Source organism: Paecilomyces variotii (assembly GCF_004022145.1).
Source record: "Paecilomyces variotii strain CBS 101075 chromosome Unknown C8Q69scaffold_1, whole genome shotgun sequence".
Taxonomy (NCBI): domain Eukaryota; kingdom Fungi; phylum Ascomycota; class Eurotiomycetes; order Eurotiales; family Thermoascaceae; genus Paecilomyces; species Paecilomyces variotii.
In genome coordinates, this window is record NW_021167140.1 from 1569844 (window position 1) to 1588478 (window position 18635).

General features: G+C 49.9%; 8 protein-coding genes across 8 annotated transcripts; 5 read left to right on the top strand and 3 right to left on the bottom strand.

The window, feature by feature from the left end:
• Positions 1-829: 829 nt before the first annotated feature.
• On the top strand, positions 830-2235 carry C8Q69DRAFT_22304 (hypothetical protein). The gene is made up of 3 exons (XM_028626315.1): positions 830-1156; positions 1215-1332; positions 1400-2235. Exons 1-3 carry the CDS (start codon positions 964-966, stop codon positions 2136-2138), a joined length of 1050 nt encoding a protein of 349 aa, XP_028488997.1. The 5' UTR covers positions 830-963; the 3' UTR covers positions 2139-2235.
• C8Q69DRAFT_22335 (hypothetical protein) lies at positions 2234-2548 on the top strand. The gene has a single exon (XM_028626321.1). The coding sequence runs from the start codon at positions 2333-2335 to the stop codon at positions 2504-2506; it is 174 nt and encodes a 57-aa protein (XP_028488998.1). The 5' UTR covers positions 2234-2332; the 3' UTR covers positions 2507-2548.
• Positions 2549-3015: 467 nt separating this feature from the next.
• C8Q69DRAFT_440454 (ubiquitin-conjugating enzyme E2) lies at positions 3016-6660 on the bottom strand (the record flags this gene model as incomplete). The annotated part of the gene is made up of 2 exons (XM_028628651.1): positions 3016-6449; positions 6504-6660. The coding sequence occupies 2 exons, from the start codon at positions 6658-6660 to the stop codon at positions 3016-3018; spliced, it is 3591 nt and encodes a 1196-aa protein (XP_028488999.1).
• Positions 6661-7247: 587 nt separating this feature from the next.
• Positions 7248-8707, top strand: C8Q69DRAFT_450784 (hypothetical protein). Its single transcript, XM_028629460.1, has one exon. The coding sequence runs from the start codon at positions 7562-7564 to the stop codon at positions 8648-8650; it is 1089 nt and encodes a 362-aa protein (XP_028489000.1). The 5' UTR covers positions 7248-7561; the 3' UTR covers positions 8651-8707.
• Positions 8708-9715: 1008 nt separating this feature from the next.
• C8Q69DRAFT_22426 (hypothetical protein) lies at positions 9716-11898 on the top strand. The gene is made up of 2 exons (XM_028626328.1): positions 9716-9940; positions 9997-11898. The coding sequence occupies exons 1-2, from the start codon at positions 9905-9907 to the stop codon at positions 11650-11652; spliced, it is 1692 nt and encodes a 563-aa protein (XP_028489001.1). The 5' UTR covers positions 9716-9904; the 3' UTR covers positions 11653-11898.
• Positions 11899-12176: 278 nt separating this feature from the next.
• On the bottom strand, positions 12177-13750 carry C8Q69DRAFT_494721 (hypothetical protein). Its single transcript, XM_028632215.1, has 3 exons — positions 13660-13750; positions 13447-13599; positions 12177-13153 (listed from the first exon to the last, which is right to left on the bottom strand). Exons 1-3 carry the CDS (start codon positions 13663-13665, stop codon positions 12677-12679), a joined length of 636 nt encoding a protein of 211 aa, XP_028489002.1. The 5' UTR covers positions 13666-13750; the 3' UTR covers positions 12177-12676.
• Positions 13751-13879: 129 nt separating this feature from the next.
• On the bottom strand, positions 13880-16277 carry C8Q69DRAFT_450790 (nucleolar protein 58). The gene is made up of 3 exons (XM_028629461.1): positions 15978-16277; positions 15681-15841; positions 13880-15613 (listed from the first exon to the last, which is right to left on the bottom strand). The coding sequence occupies exons 1-3, from the start codon at positions 16100-16102 to the stop codon at positions 14103-14105; spliced, it is 1797 nt and encodes a 598-aa protein (XP_028489003.1). The 5' UTR covers positions 16103-16277; the 3' UTR covers positions 13880-14102.
• Positions 16278-16282: 5 nt separating this feature from the next.
• Positions 16283-18170, top strand: C8Q69DRAFT_450793 (putative vacuolar ATP synthase subunit D). Its single transcript, XM_028629462.1, has 4 exons — positions 16283-16458; positions 16511-16599; positions 16675-17570; positions 17625-18170. The coding sequence occupies exons 1-4, from the start codon at positions 16427-16429 to the stop codon at positions 17706-17708; spliced, it is 1101 nt and encodes a 366-aa protein (XP_028489004.1). The 5' UTR covers positions 16283-16426; the 3' UTR covers positions 17709-18170.
• The last annotated feature ends 465 nt before the right edge of the window (positions 18171-18635 follow it).

The window sequence follows — 18635 nt, forward strand, 5'->3', positions numbered from 1 at the left end:
GGCGCGGATAATAACGGGGCAGTGCTGGTAGTTCTCTTGGTTCGGTGGATCTTGAAAGGCTCCTAGTGAGCCTCATGAGGAAGACTAAAGACGATGTGATGCTGCAGAGTGCAGAGGAAGCGGAAAGAGTAAAGGAGGCCTAACTCTGAGGATTGACGTCGAAAATCCCGCAAGGCTTTCCGTCATATTTGAGGCTGATATGAGAATAGATAGTACTGTAATAATGATCATTCATTGCTCGGTGAAAGAGCAGTTCTGTTAGTGTTAGCAGCATCCAGGCGGAATAGCATGTACAGAGACATAATGCACCGGTAGTTATCATGGTGACACCAAAGTATGGTATGAGGATTCTAGAGGTACTCTTCAGCGTATTGAGCCTGCTATAGAGACGTCAGGAGACAGTAGCATCCGTGATCGAAATCATCCATTATCACGATGACTGAGTGCGGTAAGATGGCTGATTTAGTCTGTCCAGCAGTTCGCCAAGTCCAACTCCGCCTCGTAATCTGGGGATGACCCATTGAGATCGGGGGATTTGAGACTTGAGAGCCAGAAGAGCAGCTTGAAGGATTATCGTGAAGTAATTAGAGGCATTTGCGAGCTTGGCGGATGTTCCTGTAGGACAGCAGTTGGCAAGAAAGAGCCCGCTGCCTAGCTCGGCATTATTTAACAATTTGTATCCCCCCGGGATCATCACATCGATTTCTTGCCCAGAAGTCAATCGACTTGTCCATCATCATCATCACTTTATCTGTCTGCTGGCTGTTTGCTTTCCAGATATTTTCTTTATCTGAAACCCTCCCCCTGTTTCGCGCGAGTTATCGTGACCCCGCACGTCTTACTCCAATACGAGGAAGAAGGAAACAGCCGTCTTTACCGACGCGACTACCATTTATAAGGGCTGTCGAGCTCTCGATCGCGTGAAGCATATCGCATCTTCTATCGTACTACTGCACTTCCATCATGTCTGCCCCTACAGATGCGACGAGCAGCAACGGAAAGGCTGCAGTGGCAGAATCCAACCATGTCGGCTTTCGACCCAACAATGTCGTGAAGGTGCAGCCTGCGCGACTCGATGATCTGCAGCCGAGGTATGCGCAGAGGATTCAGCATTCGGAGGAGAACCCAGAGGCACATGGCTGGTACGCAGGGATGAGTGAGTTGTACATACCTTTACGCGATTAATGCTACCGTTGATACTGATGGATCATCAGTTCATGGTCTGGGTAGTCTTATCGGCTTCTGCGGTGCCATTCCATGCTGTTTCTGCTGCCCGAACCCCTTCAAGGACGTTAAGCAGGGTGAAGTTGGTCTGGTGTCGAAATTTGGACGGTATGTAAAACCTCAGATAGAAAGTAGAGATGAAGGGACAGCATGCTGACGCGGATTTGATTTACAGCTTCGAGCGCGCAGTTGATCCGGGTCTGGTCAATATCAACCCACTCAGTGAGAAGCTCACCACGGTCGATGTCAAGATTCAAATCGTCGAGGTTCCTCGTCAGGTCTGCATGACCAAGGACAATGTCACCCTCAACCTGACCTCCGTTATTTACTACCACATCACCTCTCCGCATAAGGCGGCTTTCGGTATTACCAACGTACGCCAGGCGCTTGTGGAGCGCACCCAGACGACCTTGCGCCATGTTGTGGGCGCTCGTGTCTTGCAGGACGTGATCGAGCGTCGAGAGGAGATTGCGCAGTCAATTGGCGAGATCATCGAAGACGTCGCTAGCGGCTGGGGTGTCCAGGTGGAATCGATGCTCATCAAGGACATCATCTTCAGTGATGACCTCCAGGACTCGCTGTCCATGGCTGCGCAGTCGAAGCGTATCGGAGAGAGCAAGGTCATCGCCGCCAGGGCGGAAGTCGAGTCCGCAAAGCTGATGCGCCAGGCGGCTGATATCCTGTCCTCTGCCCCGGCCATGCAGATCCGCTATCTCGAGGCTATGCAGTCCATGGCCAAGACCGCCAACAGCAAGGTCATCTTCCTTCCGGCTCCCAACCAGACCATCCAGCAACAGCTCGAGCAAGCCGACAACGCTGGCGAAGGACCCAGCCGGTATGGCAGTGGACAAGCCTCTAGCAATGACGACGGCTTCCAGCGCGCGATCAATGCACGCATCGTCGAGAACATCTAAACTGTCCTATCACACTCGTGGGATAGTTGACAGCCGGCTCTTGTCTGCTTGTATCGCAATCAACCCTCTATTATTGACTTTGATACCAAAAAAATTTGGACCTGAATTATGTCACGTCTGAACGTCTTATTCGAATCATGTTTGTTACGAACCGAACTCACGCTCCTGATTACGTGAATTGATGGCTGGCTAGGATGGATGGATGGATGTTGATACCCTCTTTTGAATCATTAATCTTTCTGACTTTGCTAATCTGCTTCCTTCGGACCATGTACTTATTCCTGGCTTCTGTCAATATCCCCCTATTCTACGCTGCACGTGTGTATGTATGTACGTATGTATGCGTTGGCTTTTTTAGTAGTTACTGAAACTAATCTGATACCCTTCTAAGGAATATCTCCCTGGTTGGAAGTATACTGTCTATTTTATAAAGTAGTACTGCATCACGTCATACCTTTTCGTATAACGTGGTGAAGCGTAGACTTGCCCTTAATCACGATGCTTATTGTAGTCTGACAGGATACAGCTATGGTTTCAATTCCTAAATTTTTGTGTAACGAGATTCCGCTCCTCATCTGGCTATCACGATGGTAATAACTGCGTCTGATCGGGACAGATCTGCTTTTGAGATGTATGTGTGCTTTACATCTGTGCAACCGACTGGACCAAAGAGGGTGCCAAAAAGACATGAATGACACTAGCGAAAAGCATACTGGGAGGACTTCAATGGAATTTTTTTGAAGGGGAAAAAAGGGGGTATTTGAATTAGTAGAGCGATAGGAACTGTAAGATGACAATTCTGGGAAGTATCTCATAAAAGGCATAGAGACTTGTCAGAGCTGCTAGAAAGAATATATCCCCAGATACCTGTGACAGTTCAATTTTTCATCCCATTCGAATACTCCAACCCAAGTCTACTGGACTGTTCAAAGTCTTTCGGGATTTCCCATCCGTGGGTTTGGCACGCTCTCCGGTATGCCTCGACGGCTTCGCCGACTCCGTAGTCTAGCACCCTTCCGTCTTTGTTGGTCTGTCCACGCTCCAACCGCGCTGGCTTTGGGTCGGTGCTGCTGAGTGCCAGTCGGACTTGAAGCAGGACACTTTCGATGCTAGAGGCTGCTGACCAGCCTGAGTTCGTTAGAAGTTCCATACACAACGCGCCGCCGGCAGTGACATGGCCGCCTCCCCCTTGCTGGAACCCAAGAAAACGGGGACGGATAACCCTGACAAAAGGTGGTGATATCGGATAATCCTTTCCAAAACGTAGCTCAAGGACAACACTTTGAAGACCCGCGGCTTTCAGGTCTTTGGCAAGGGGGAGACTTGGATCGAACGAATGGAGCTCCACGATCCACTGATAAACAGTAGTGATCAACTCCGCACCGATATACCAACCCAACTCGTGAGGGGGAGTCCGCTCTTGGACCTTCAAGGTCGCCTGTAGATCACGCTGGAGTGCTTTAGTTGCCATGGTTGTGGCATAGGTGGGAGCTGCCAACAGCGGCAAAGACGTAGCTAGCAAAGTTCCTGGGGTGAAGTCCGTCTGTTCATCAGAGAGGCTTCCAGACTCTCCAGTGCCATTGTTCTTCGAGACTGAAGAACTTTTGTCGACCTTGGCGATCTTATGCTCTTTCTCTGGTTCGGTATCAGATAGGAGCAACGCTAGATCTTCGTCGTCGGTTCGGACGCTTAACGTATCTCCATCATTCTGAGGTTCATCTGGTGTCGTCTTTTTCCTTTTACCAAATGTGGACTTGGTAGATTCGGGTTTCCCTTTCTTGTTCCTAGTGCTCTTTCCCTGTGAATTCTTTTCGCCGGCAGAACTGTTAGGCTCGTCCTCGATCAGTAGTGCTCCTCGACGCTTGCTGCTGATGGCAGTAAGCGGTATCACGACGGCGCGACCCCCAGGCCCTTTGGCTGTAAAATGTTCGTCCTGTCGATAGAAGATTGTAGAAGGTGTGATCTTTGGGGCTTGGAGTCCCTTTCCATTGCCAAGAGTTTCGCATTTGACGAAGAGATAGCGCGATTGGATCCAGTCTAGCTGATTAACCACGAGATGCGGCGACTTGCACACAAATTTGGACGGGCAGTTGACGACTTCATTTAGTGAGATTGCACCTGTGATCTTCAGGACACTCTTAGGCCAATGCCTGAATCCCGTACAGCCATGTCCGCCAGCGAAACTGTACGATGTGTGAAAATCAGGACTTAGATACACGCCGTTTCCGAATGCGCGTCCATGCAAGCTGTCTTTAAAATGGAGACCTTCTCTGACAATACCGTGCCAGTTCGAAAGGGGACTTCCATGCCACGCAAAAAGGGTTGGGTATTTTATCTTCTGACTGGAAGTGGCAGAGCTCACTGACTGCACAAACCGTTGTTCCTTATCAGGAGCTCCTTGTGCAAATCGGAACTGCATGTACCCTTCCATATCAGAAACTAGATTCTGGTCGTGACTGGGAGCAGTTGGATCATCGGATGAGCGTCCATCTTCTAGAATACACGACCTATTAGACGCAACTATCCATCGCAGAAGATCTAGCGAGGATTTGGAGATCCTGTCCTTCCAAGATGCAAGCAGTAATCCAGAATCATGCTTGCTCTCCGTTAAATAACTTTTCATCTCCATGACAGTAGGAAGGTTATCGAGTAGCATCGGAATGACCTGGCGCTTCTGAATCTCACTGAGATCGTCAAATAGTGTATCGTATACGACGAAGACTACGGGTGACGGTTGTTCTATCCCCGGCTTCGCTACTTTCTTTTCAAGGGGGCTCCCTCTCATAATGGGCTCCGAAAGCTTGACCCGCGGCCACATAGCTACTTCGACAACTCGACAGTGCAAGTGGGTTGCCTCTGCGACATGATGATCAATAATGGCGATCCAGTCGCCAACCCGAACTGGAGGACGCTCTCTAGGGTCTGGAAAATGGAGATCCATCCTGGGTAGGTCTAATTTCGCCATGTGTGGCCGTGGAGCCTGTTGAGAGCTGAATCTCGGGTTTTTTGATGGATTACCTGATGTGATGACACCGGTACTGCAATCTTGGAGACATTCCGTACCACCGGGGACCATAATGCCGAGACCTGTTGGAAAGTCCCTCAAACGGCCACCTGTAGCGCTGGCATATGTGAAGCTAACCAAGAGGTCAACTACGTTTGGCTGGGAGATGATTTCGAATTCGAGACTGGGTCCGAAGCCCAGAGACAAGTACTGAAACAGGCAGAGATCATTTGAGCACACGTAGGGCTTTAGAGCTTCGAAATCTGCATCAATCCTGCAATGACACACAAGACAGAAGTCTGTACACCTCACAAAGTGACGGAGGGTGAACTGCATGGCAAGGAGGGGGAAAGATAGCTGACCAGAAGACTCAAGAAGATGGTCTCCAGCCAGGAGATTCGACGTGATCAACGCCGGTTTCTCTTTGGCCAAGTATTTCGGGTTACTCGGATCGGCGGATTGGAGAGACTTGCCCTGTTCATCATTGAAAAAGAGCTCTGCACCGGACCAGTTAAACGCGAACGTGTATCGATACTTCATGATTTTAACCAGCCGTTCATTGAGTAGCGTGTTAAGCGGCCTACTGATAAAAGAGGGTTCCAGTCTGGGTCCATTGCTTGTGCCATTGCCGTTTTCGTTAGAGTCTGTCTTCTTTGATTTACGAAAAAATATCTGCTCAGCGTTGGCGAGCGTCGGCTTGTATGAATCGCATAAGGCAACATGCATGTCCACTGAGGACTTTCCGGTAGCGGTGTCCACATCAAGGATCTTCTGGAACTCTTGATAGCCAGATGGGTAGCGGATTAATAGAACCAGATACTGTTGGGGGTTGACACGCCATGCTTGCATGGCCTCGTCCGAGATACCCAGTTTAGCGATTCGGCACGAAATGGAGATAATCACTGGGCCATCGAGGTCACCAAGAACACCGACCTTAAACCCGGCTGTCTTGACGAGACGAAGGTCCGCACGGATTTTTGATTTCAGGGCTCCTTGCATCGACGAGCACACATGTTCAGAGTCAGAGAATGGATCCTCGATATCCAGAGGCTCATCCCACTCGTCATATTCACCATCGTCATCCACGATAGAGGTGTCACTATCATGACCGGATGTCTGAGTACTAAAGCAATTATCGGGAGAAAGAGAGTCGACGATGGAGTCGCTTAAGTGGCTGAGAAAGTTGGAAAGCGACTGTCCTTCTGAACGTGCCTGGACCTCCTGGATGGTTGCAGTGACCGCTGGAGGGACATTTTCTGACGTCGTGTATACAAAATAGCTGTGATCTTTGGGATAAGAGGAGATATCTGCTGGTGTATTAGATACCTATCGATGGAGGACAGTTGGTAATCTTCGCTTACCGGTGACAAATGCTTCTAGGTCGATACTGGGGCCTTCTTTGAGGTATGTAAAGCAAAGCACCCCATCATCTGCACCAGCTCTGATATTGGTTAAATAAACATATTTGCCCGGGCTTAAGACGTCGTCGAGGTCGCGAATATAGTCTCGTCGTGGCATAGTGGATGCTGATAACCTCTGGAATCGCGATACTTATGGATAAGAGCCAATTGGGGCAGCAGAGGAAAGTACTAGTATCAGCTTGGTTATCGAAATAAAATGAGGGAAAATAACAAGCTGGATAAGAACCGAGATGGACAGGTCAGAGTGAGAAAAAAAAATCAGAGAGCTCGTGTGGGGGAGGCTATGCCACAGCGTTCATCTCTGGTTCCCAGCAGGCTGCAGTCCAATTCTCAGACGAGGCTGCAGACGTCGAAGGATGTCATCTATGGGACGTGTTCTGAACGCAGCTGAAACAAAAGAAAAAGTAGCTCGAGAAATAACTGGATTTCTAGCGCTGAAGATGATCTTCGACAAAGGAACCAGGACATGGATGGTCGAGTAGGAGAGAACCTTTTGGCTAGCCAATGATGGAGAGTAAACACGATGAGTGCTGAGTGCAGGACGACAGCTACCAGGTCGAGAAAACACTACAGTGAATTAGCACACATGTCCATAACAGCAGTCTTTGTATGAATATGGATGGCGATAGCCGCCCGTTAGTCGCCCATGTAGGTGGTGGTATTATTCCATGTTCATGTTAACGTTACAAACTTCTTAAGTATTCTGTACGAACTAAGTACTTTAGTGACACGCGGGCGGAGAGGAAAGAAACAAGTGCCTGAGCCTCCCGCGGCCAAGACCGACACTTCCTCCATGCCACAATGATCATTACATGAGCCACGTGGAAAGTCCCTGCCAGAATTAGCTCGTGGATAGGATCAACATCTCATATTGCAATATAAAGATCCGGTGATATCCTTATCTTTCACGGTATCAATTCAAAGGACCCCTGCGCTTGTGTCAGGTCCTGGCACTTCGCACTATTTAGCAAGAACAGCATCAAGGTGGATATCTTGCAATGGCTATACCGCAGGCTTCTGGATCGGGCCCAGCTGCAGCCAGGGAAGGAGGCCAGCGTTCGCACTCCCAGCTTGACCCAACATTGAAGCATTTCGCGGATCCATCTTTTGATCCCGTTGACTTGATCAATGATGCACTCCCACCACTGACGCTTGCCTTATCTCAGCCTCATGCCACGAGAGCTCCTGGTTCTGTTCCGCTGTCGGAGCTGTCCAGCCAGACACAATCTCTGCTCTCTCAGTGGAGTGCGCAGAATGTGAGGCTCTCCAATATCCTCACCCAGTTGACGGACGAGATCTTGAGAAGCAGCGGACGGCTGGCTTACGAGGTAGAGGTTCTACGAGGAGAGGCACTCGGGCTGTCAGATGCTCTGACCGAATCTTTGCATGGTGATATCCAAAAGTTTGTCCCGGAAGGGTTGGTAGAGAACCTTGCTCAGACAGACGTCACCCAAGGGGCCACGAATACCACGGATCTCCCTGAAGCGGAGGACGACCAGGTGAAGCAGAAGCAGACAGCAGTATCTGACCCGGAGTACATCATTAAGCTACGAACGCTGGGCCAAGTTCGATCTCGACTGGAAGATGTAGTGCATCTCTTTGGGGAAGCAATGGAATGGCCACTGCCGCCGTCCGAGCTCTCCATTGCCTCTTCGTTTATTTCAGTCTCGGCGCCGGAACCACCCGGTTGGGAGAGTCATAGTCAGGAAGAGAAGGGACAAGAGATTGCCAGGAAGCTACGCGCAGAGATCACCGAGCTTCTCGACAGCGATGGTGGCGGGGAAGCAGGGCTGGAAGCAGCCCGCAAACGTGTCGAGACGATGCGGGAGCTGGCGACCGTCTGGAAGGGCTCCGTCGAGGAGAGAGCGCGGAACCGGTTCGTTGACGGGCTGGAAAACATGGTTGACGATCGACGCAGAGTACTCGAACGGCAACTCAAGGAACGTGAACGACGGAGCGACGAACTTCGCCGTCAGCGTTCTCAGAAAAAGAACCGGTCATCGATGGATCAGAGTGACAGCGGAGGGCCTGCGGGAGGTCTGTTCAGGAATCTACAGCGATTGCGGGACGAGATATACCTGGACTGAGTCTCTACGGTAGTAGATACAGTGTAAACTAGAGAAAATGAAATAATCTACGCGTCTTAATTATGTGGTTCTTGATTTAACCGTCTCCGGTTCCCTATCCAATGGGTATACGGCCAATGACGCGTCTATTATGTGTCCATGAGTACCGTACGCGGTGTTTCTTAAATTCGGCTGCATGGTGATGGTCTCTGGCTGGAATCGGAGAGCCTGTTTGCAGTAATCGTTATTATGATTGTGATCCGATGCTTATTCTCTCGCACGAGGAGGGGGTATCTTGGACCCTGACAGGGATAATGTATGTACATCCAGTACAGTAGTACTATAGAGTAGATAGTAGTTAGCCAACCCATCTGCAATATAAAGGCTCTTTTTTCACAACGACTTTGACAGCGGTAGTTATATACCGTGGTGACCTAAGTAGATGACTGATTTCTTTTTCTTCCTGCTCGCGGTCTGGTCACAGTGTCCTCTAGATTCGCCCCCAATCAGGAAACGGTCCAGAAGGTTGATTTGACGATCGCTGACGGCTCACGAGAAGATCGTTACGTTTCAGGGCCGTCGTGGAAGCCAAATCAGCTGCCATTAATGATTAGAGGATTATTACCAGACCCATCGGGCGATTCTTCCGCGCACGCAGACGCTCTGTTCTCCCTTTCTCTCCACTGCGACCGTCGAGGTACGATTAGAAGAAGCCCTCTAAGCTCCACTGGCACGTTTTCCTCGTCGGCCGCTTGCGCAACGGGCTGCCATCTGGGATTGAACCGTGCTCGACTCGGTCTTTTCTATCATCCTCTCTCCTCACCAGCTTCAGACGCTGCGCACCTGTCGATTATACCTATCTACGACGTCGGAACTATGATGGCTGGTCCGTTGTGAGCCTGGACTGTCGTGCGACGCTTTCCCCGACATCTTGAAGACTAGCATCGTGCCTGTTTTTGGAATGCGAAGCCGGAGATCGTCATGCAGATTTGCTGAAATCGGGACACCTTTTGTATCCTCCTGCTCGATTCTGACATCAGTTCCCCCGGCCAGCATTTGACCGAGACGGTCCCTCTTGACGTTGTCAATGCCAACCTTCGCGATGGAAGGCAGAGCGGACCAGCGCTCCTTGCTGGCCTACCTCCCAACCCCGGTGCGACAAGCCTACCTTCGTCGTCCCAGGAGTCGCAGGTCGAAGATCCTTTTTCTAGCGACAGCTACAGGAGTCCTGATCTTCTTCTTCATCGCATTGGGTTCAAGACAGGTACGTTCGGAATGACCATATCAGGATGCAGTCTTGCTCTACCTAGTGTATAAGACCCGGAGGTCAAGGGCCCTATCCCCAAGCCCAGCTGACAACTTTGTAGTCACAGACAGAGACAAGCTACTGGGTCAGGCACCCATCACATTATGCTTCATCACAGCGGCCAGAAGATTCCTCGATACTTTCGCCTTCAGCACCGCAAGTGGATGAAGATGGGACCCTCCCGAGCAGCTTAAAAAAGTCGAACCCCTCCTTCCATCTCCTGATCCCAGCTACGAAACGCAGCTCTAGTCTTTGCAAGACAGTCACTTCGGCTATGATTCTGGACTACCCGCCTCCGACGCTCATCGGGTACGGGAAAGAATTCTATGGCCAGTATCCGGAGCATGATGCGACAGCAGCAAGGGTGAGCGGTATCAATTCGTACCTCACCAACAGCAAACACCTGAGCGATAACGATCTGGTTTTGATTGTTGACGGCCTCGACGTCTTTTTCCAATTGCCTCCGGATATTCTGATTCGACGTTTCCACAACTTACTGAAGGAGAATAACGAAAAGCTGAAAAGGAAATACGGCGTGGTGGTCGTGCAGAATCCTGATACGGGAGAAATAAAGGAAATCGTCCAAAAATATGAGCAAAGAGTCGTATTTGGAGCAGGGAAGCTGTGCTTTCCTAACCCTACCCATGACGTGGCCTGTGTGACTGTGCCTCAGTCCACCCTACCGCCAGATGCCTATGGTCTTAAGACGGACACACATCCGGATGGGCATCTGAACCGGCCACGGTATCTCCAATCTGGGGCTATCATTGGCGAGGTCGCAGATCTTCGATTGATCTATTCCCAAGTAGAGCAGTCTATCGGACGCCGCCGAGATAGATATGGTGACCAGTTCGTTCTGGGGCAACTTTTCGGGAAGCAAGAATATGTGAGAGAACTGGAGAGAAGGAGAACGAGCAATCGATTCAAGGAGTGGATGTACAATCAGATTGGTATCTCCGAAGCAACGAACCTAACGGGAATCGAGGTGAACCTCGAGCAGGGACGACGTTACGAATTTGGAATCGGATTAGACTACGAGTCTCGTCTCTTTTGGAACATGCTGCAGTCTCGCGATGACGTGGAATGGATTACATACAACAATCTCACCGAGACGTCCAAAATACAGCAACGTCATGGCGTTCCCCGAGAGCGTATAACGCCCCTACCCTCCGACATCTACGAACATGCACCAAATCCATTTATTGCATATAAACCGGCTGAAGGGGAAGTCGTCAAACCTCCCTTCAATGCGACCGTGGATACTCTTCCCGACCCCAAGAAGCGTTCCTGGGAGAATATCCCATTGATGACCAACGTCCACTCGCGAGAAATCCCCGCCATTGCCCATCTAAACGGGGATAAAAAGCTCAGGAAAATATGGTGGACGAACATGTGGTATCATCCTTGGGCTCGTGCTCTTCTCCGCAAATATATGCGCGGCCCTCGTGGCCGTGTTGCAGCGTTGTCTTCGCTGTTCGGAGGCCGCGACTGGTGGGATCTGCGCGGTGGGAGAGGAGGCGTTTGGACCGATAACGACGAATGGCTGGATTACGGGGAGCTATGCGAAGGATATGAAGAGGTGGTCTTCGACGACGAGAAAGGACCTTGGGGTCAGGAGGATGGAGGGCAACTCGAAAAGCCCGTGTATAATCAATTCGGAATTCTCATTGCGGGCAAAGGACCCCCAAAAATTGACCCGCCACAACCGCCAAACTAAACCCTCGAGATGTCTGATACGATGTCGACAAAACATTTTCTTCCATCCCTCTATTGACGCTCTATTGCTTCACATGCAAGGCACGGATCGAAAGGCCCTGATCGGGGCTGTCTCAGCTATTCCTCCCAGCACACGTGCCACACACATATATATACCCGCAGTCTATTCACTTCCTCTGGCCTGCATAAAATACGACCCACCTTTTTCCTTTCCGGGTGGTATTCTCTCGCTGTACTAAGTCCCCAGCAAATGTCATATCCAGCCCTGTTTTCGTCATTGCATGCATAGATCGAGAAGACTAGGGGCAAAGGTCTTCTGGTCAGGCGTTCGTTGTGAGTATGGCGGTTTGCATTTCCGCTTATTGGGACTCGTCCGTTCCAGCTTTTTCTGTATATATCACCCTTTTTGTATTACTCCTTGTCTTAGCTACTACTTATAAGCAGAAGCATGGGCTGCTTCTTCTTCTTCTTCTGTAGGATAAGACATGAAAAATGCTATATGATTTAATCCCTTCTTTTGTCGATAACTTATCTTTATCTAATCAACTTCTTCGGGTAGTACAAGTACTCTCTCGTAACTTATGCAGAATATACCGCATCTATCCAATTAAGCTATTCAGAAATGAGAAAGGCGGCACGTGCCACCGTCAACCTTCTGATCGTCTTCACAACACTGGTCCATTTTATCCACAAAGTCAAAAACGCCTTATCCCATGCTATGCTATGCGTTGCCAAAAGACCATATGGCAAGCGCCCCTCAACCTCATCCAAGGAGTTATTGACATCAATAACAAGGAGTCGGGACCATCTCTGTAATCGAGAATAGTCCGACAAGAGAAAAGAAAAAAGATGAAAAAGAAAGAACAACGAAAGAAACAGAGGAAGTCTGGTATACAAGAAAGAACCAGGGGGAAAAATGTCAAAAAATAACAAGGAGATCATGTAAAAGGTGACAATAGGCCAGGAGAAAACAAAAAAGAAGCGAGGACCTGATTCTATCCCTGGACGTCATCAACTCCACCAGTTCACTTCCGTCCCGATCCTAACGTTTCTCTGATAATCTTCAGGATCTGCGCTACATCCTCGTTGGATAACCTCTCCTCGCGCTCCTCGATCACAGTATCTAGCAGCGCCAGCGCGCCGTAATCTTCGTCTGCGAGACCCTCTTCGCCGGCTTCTTCCCCAGCAGCATCACCATCTGCCATCGCCACGTCTGCGCCATCTTCAGCCTGTGCTTCTTGGTCGCCGGAAGCAGCAGCGCCGTCTAGTCCGACGCCAAGATTCACGATCGTGAGGACTTCTCCCTTCGTGAGACCGTAGGGCTGGAGGCGTGTGATGAGCTCGCGAAGCGCATGGTCGAGAGGGGTTGGTTCTGTAGGAGGCGGTGGAGGAGGGATCTGGGCGCCTTGGTCGGTGGTTTCAGCTTGTTGGGGTAGTCCCTCGTGGACGTAGCGTGGGTATTTGAGAAGGTGAGGGGAGAGACGCTGGACGTAGTTATGGATCTAGAGGTTCAATGGTAGATGTGTTAGTCATGATTTTCTCACGAGAAGCATGAGTGATTGTCGCCTTGATGGTGCCCCTATTTCACTCCCGAGCAAGGAAAAATCACAGGGAATAAAAACAATATAGAGTGTGCCAATCATGCAAATGGCAACAAGACATTCTACATTGAGAATATGCAATGCCATATTCAGATGATAGACCGTCCATGCGGGCTCGTTCCTTCCACGATCCTGGCGCCTCCTTCGTGGACAAACAAGGTCAAATGTCATAGAGAATCCTAATCCGCGCTTACCTCCTTAACAACAGTATTGTGATCTCTCAAATCGGGACTTGGAACCCAATTCCTCGAATTCGGTGGTGGGTTAGGAGGGCGTCTTGGGGGATTTTCTGTCAGAAATGCAAGCACCTCGATATTGGTGAGGGTTGCGGCCTGCGGGTCCACGATCTAAATCTCTCCTCAGCAATGCGATCTCAAGAAAACAAGATAAGGAAACACTGAACTTACCCTCATGGTGACTTTTTCTATTAGAAACTCGATCTATCCGGCGGACTTGGAGAATCGACAAGAACATGCCGGGCGGCTATGCAGGAAAATGTAACATCTGCCGGCAGAAAAGCGTACAGCCAGAAGGCGGTGAATAATATAGCACTACATCGACAATACGATATTCACGGAATACAACAGTCTGAGCAGATAACTAATTGACTACGTATGAATAAGGAATGTGTGAAAGAAAATGTCTTAATTGAGAAAATATAAACAGATTATTTTTCCGGCAAAAGTATCGTACTCGCCCTATGCCAACAAGCACCTCTGCGCCAGGAACGGACCAGCGAATATTTCGCTCTATGATGCCACCCAGAAAGAAAAGACAAACTCAAGCAAAAAAAAAGCGAGATCAAAACATGATATCATACAGAAACGAAAGCTGACATGATGCAGTGCTTTTATTCCTTGCTCTTCTTCTTCTTCTTCTTTTCCGACTTGTCGACGTCTTCTTCCTCAGTTCTCTTTCGCTTCTTGCCATCCTCCTTGGCAGCTTTCTTGGCCTCCTTCTTAGCCTTCTTCAGGTCCTTCTTGCTGATGGCCGTAGGGTTACCGGCTGCGTCGAAAGTGATCTCGCCTCTCTCGAGCTTGCGGAGATACCGCTTAACACTGAGACCAGCTTTCTCGGCCAGCTTCTCAACGTCTTCACCCTTCTTGCTCTTCTTGGACTTGTGTTTCTTCGACTCCTCCTCAGACTCGTCAGAGCTGTCAGAGTCGGCACCATTGGCCTGAGGCTTGTCCTCCATCTCCACATCAGAGTCAGATTCCGACTCGCTGTCCGACTGGACTTCCTCAATGAGTTTCTTCTTCTTGTCCTTCTTCTCCTTCTTGGCAGATGAAGGAGCCTCTCCGGTGACAGCATCTGCGTCGACGTTGTAGGATCGAGCCTCGTTCAGCTCAAACTTCTTGGGCTGGATGGGGAGGCCGTTGGGGGCAATAGCAACACCTCTGGGCTTCAGGGGCTTGCCTTCCATAGCAGCCAACTTCCTTTCAAGGTTGAATCTAGCCTCTGTTCCCAGAGCGGCCTTCTCCTCCTCGGTAACCTCGTCACCCTCCCAGTCGGCCAGTGCATCGACACGGATACCAAGAGATGCCTTGGCAGCCAGAATTCTTGCCATCTTACCCTTGTTCTTTCCAGTAGCCTGTCCAATCAGAGAGGCGTGGTAGATCAAACCATACTTAGGAGTGTCATGCTTGGTCTTCAGGGCACGGAACAGCGCCTTCTCCGCTCCCAGAATCTGGATTGTACTGGCGGGGCTCTTCGAGAGGTTGACCAGGCTTCCAGCGTGGGCGATAAGTCTAGCACCGACCAACTCACCAACCAAAGCAGTCAGGTTAGGTGCGATAGCGGTCATACGAGCAGTGAGATAACTAGCCAGCTGCTGTCGGTATTCAGCGAATCCGACAACCTGTTCAGCCAAAGCCTGGATGTTTTCGAGATCCTCTGGGCTGATCTCAGTACCCATGGAACGGTCTGCCGCAGACTTGACCGCATTCTCGATTTCCTCCGGCAGGATCTCGCTCAGGTCAACGGACTCCCAGTTTGTGCGCATGCCCATCTTGAGGACGACTCTCGCGTACGCGATGTTGTCGTTCAAGATCTTGGCCAGTTCCGGGAAGTGCCATCCGTACCATTCCTTAACGCGCATGGCATAAGTGTTCAATTCCTTGTCCAAGTCATCGAGCAGGGCGATGGCCTGAACGATCATGGTGTCGATCTTATCGGGGGAGAACTTCAGCTTGTGTCTAGCAAGAGAGTGCGACAGACCCAGAGACATTGCTGACATGTCCTCCGGCACCAGACCCGGAATCAGTGTAGGCAGGTGAGCGCGGATGGCGCGATAGATTTCTGCGGTGCTGGAGTCGGCAATAGGCTGGATGTCGAGGCCAGGAAGCTTGCCAATTGCAGAACCTTCACGGAATCATCAGCATCCTGTGGAATAGAAATTACAATACCAACTTCGAATGGATGTTCTTACCCAGCTTGGGGTCAGCGACCGCGAGAGAAACCTTCTTCTCATCTTTGATGGAGTCGAGAAGGCCCGCGAGACGAGCGGAGACCTTGCCCTCGATAATGGATGCAACTTCCTCGACAGCGGTGGCAGCACTGTCGAACTTCTGGAAAGTCTTCAACTTAAGACTATAAGACCGGTCAGAAAGCCAGTTCAAACGAGTTTTACGCCTCATAGTCCCATTGAGGCAAACGGAGCTCAAATTTTCTTCCCACTGAATTTTCTGGAGAGCACAAAAGAGCACGATCCGCAAATATAACTTACAGGTTCGAAACACCTTCGGCCGTCTCAGTCTCCGTGGCAAGATCATCCCTCTTGAGGAGCTTCTTGTCCTTGGCCTTGAGCAGGGCATAACCCGCGCTGGTCTCGGTAAGGATGAAAAGCGTCATGGTGGGCAGCGACGACTCTCAGCTGTTCCAAGATTGACAAAGGGGAAGCAGCGAGCAAGACAAACAGATCGAGAAGGCGCAAAGAGCGGGTGGTGCGCACTGCCTGTCGGACGAAGCACAATGAGCGTTCGTCTTTTTTTTTCGCTGCTCTCGGGGAAATTTTGCAAGAACTGGCGAGTCTAAGTGTAAAAACGCTGAGTGGCTGCGGTGGGAGGTCCTGCTTATGTCAGCCGCCCTAAACGGACGCCGCGCCCGCTTGAGCTTCCGCTGTCCTTGCGGAGAGCTGGACCTGGACAATCAACGTCCCAGCTGCCATCGCCCACCATGGAGGGTCTGTTCTTCAACGTGAACGGCGGGTATGTGCATGAAATCGAGTGGACGTCGTATGGTCTATTGACGAGTCCGCAGATATATCGAGGGGATCGTTCGCGGGTATCGAAACGCTCTCCTGACCCAACAACAGTACGGCAACTTGACCCAGTGCGAGTCCATAGATGGTTGGTCCTGTCCTGCCTGCATTAGTCTCCTTGGTTTTGATTCAGGGTCCGTTCGGGAACTGATATGATCTCCAGATGTCAAGCTGCAGCTAGCCCCCTCCTACGGGGATTTCCTTGCCTCGTTGCCTCCCAATCCCTCGACATCTGCTCTCGCCGGCAAGTTGACCGACAAGCTCGTTGCCGAATTCCGCTATGTGCAGGCGCAGGCGACTGGTTCCTTTGCGAAGTTTATGGAATACCTAACCTACGGATATATGATTGACAATATCGCGCTGTTGATTACCGGCACACTGCACGAACGAGACACGAGAGAGCTGCTAGAGAGATGTCACGCACTGGGCTGGTTTGAAACCATGCCAGTGCTAAGCGTCGCAACCAACATCGAAGAACTTTATAACTCCGTTCTAGTCGAAACCCCCTTGGCTCCGTACTTCAAGGGTAGTCTCAGCCACCAGGACCTCGACGAATTGAACATCGAGATCGTCCGCAACACGCTATACAAGAACTACTTGGAGGACTTCTACAATTTCATCAATACACACCCCGATTTCAAGGGTACGCCAACTCAGGAGGTTATGGCTGAAGCGTTAGAATTTGAGGCCGATCGTCGTGCAATCAACATCACCCTGAACTCGTTCGGGACCGAGCTGTCCAAGCAGGATCGAAAGAAGCTGTACCCTGAATTTGGTAAGCTCTGGCCTGAAGGCACGTTGATGCTGTCTAGGGCAGATGACATTGAGGGTGTCTCTCTGGCTGTGAGCGGAGTGGCGGACTACAAGACATTCTTCGATGCTGTCGGTCTCAGTCAGGGTGGCGGCGGCGGTCTGGGCAATATGGCTGGTGGAAGTAGCTCGGACGGAAAGAGTCTGGAGGACCTGTTCTACCAGAAAGAGATGGAGATGTCAAAAGTTGTCTTCACACGGCAGTTCACCCCGGCGGTGGTTTATGCCTGGGTGAAGTTGCGCGAACAGGTAAACTGGCATTATCCTCTTCAGGTATCGTGGACTTCGCTAACGCTAGACCAGGAAATTCGAAACATCACTTGGATCTCTGAATGCATTGCACAAAACCAGAAGGACAGGATAGGAAATTATATCTCTGTTTTCTGAACGTCGTTTTGAGCCTGTGAATCCCGTTGCATTTTATCCTGCTGTCTCCAATACACGAGTGTCAGTGTAATTGAACGCACTCGAGCTTTAACGTTTTGTTATCAGATCTGTGATCTACTGTATCTAGCCATTCTGCTTGCTTTCACTATGTGATCATTCTGTATCGATTACCCGATTCTTTTGGGAGACCCGTGTAGAGTCTCACTGGTTAGTTCGAATTAAGGGCGTCTCAACAAGGATTCTTTTATCCTCCTGTGATCCATAGGCATAGCACAAAAGAATAAATAAAGAGAGTATTTGGATAGCAAGTCATCCGCACTCCTTCGACTTCAATCCATGGATGTTTTGAGGCCGTCGCATCCACGTTTAGTGCGGATATAAGCCACGATAGCGGGTAACGGATTCGCAAGTCGAAACACCCATGAGCCTCGGTGTTTACCGCCAGTATTATTTATTGACAACAACTGCAGTTGGATGAAACCAACGAAATCTATAAACTTCCTCAAAGTCACGCTTTTTAAGGCTGCTATGTATTCACCCCATTGGAGTTGAAACTGGCATTCTTTTTCAAATCCCTCTATACCTCGGTACGGGAAAGAATAGAGCCGGAGGGTTTCCTTTCGTATCTATAGACTCGAAATGCCCTATTTATCTAACAATTGGCGTCTCTATCAGAATCTGTAAGGACTAAAATAAAAAGAAGAGGATGAATGGCATTGATATTTTGGGAAGAGGGGAATAAGTATGTGGATCGGAGCGGGGACGAAGATTAGTGTTGGAAATTGAATTGACGCCTAGCTTGAACGACGATCACGATTGTAATCGTGTGAAAAGTCAAAATATGACGTGCGGAAACATGTGGCTCTTGTCCGGTAAGTATCTATGTGATTATTGAAGAAGGGTCAATGATTCTGTCATCTATCGGGT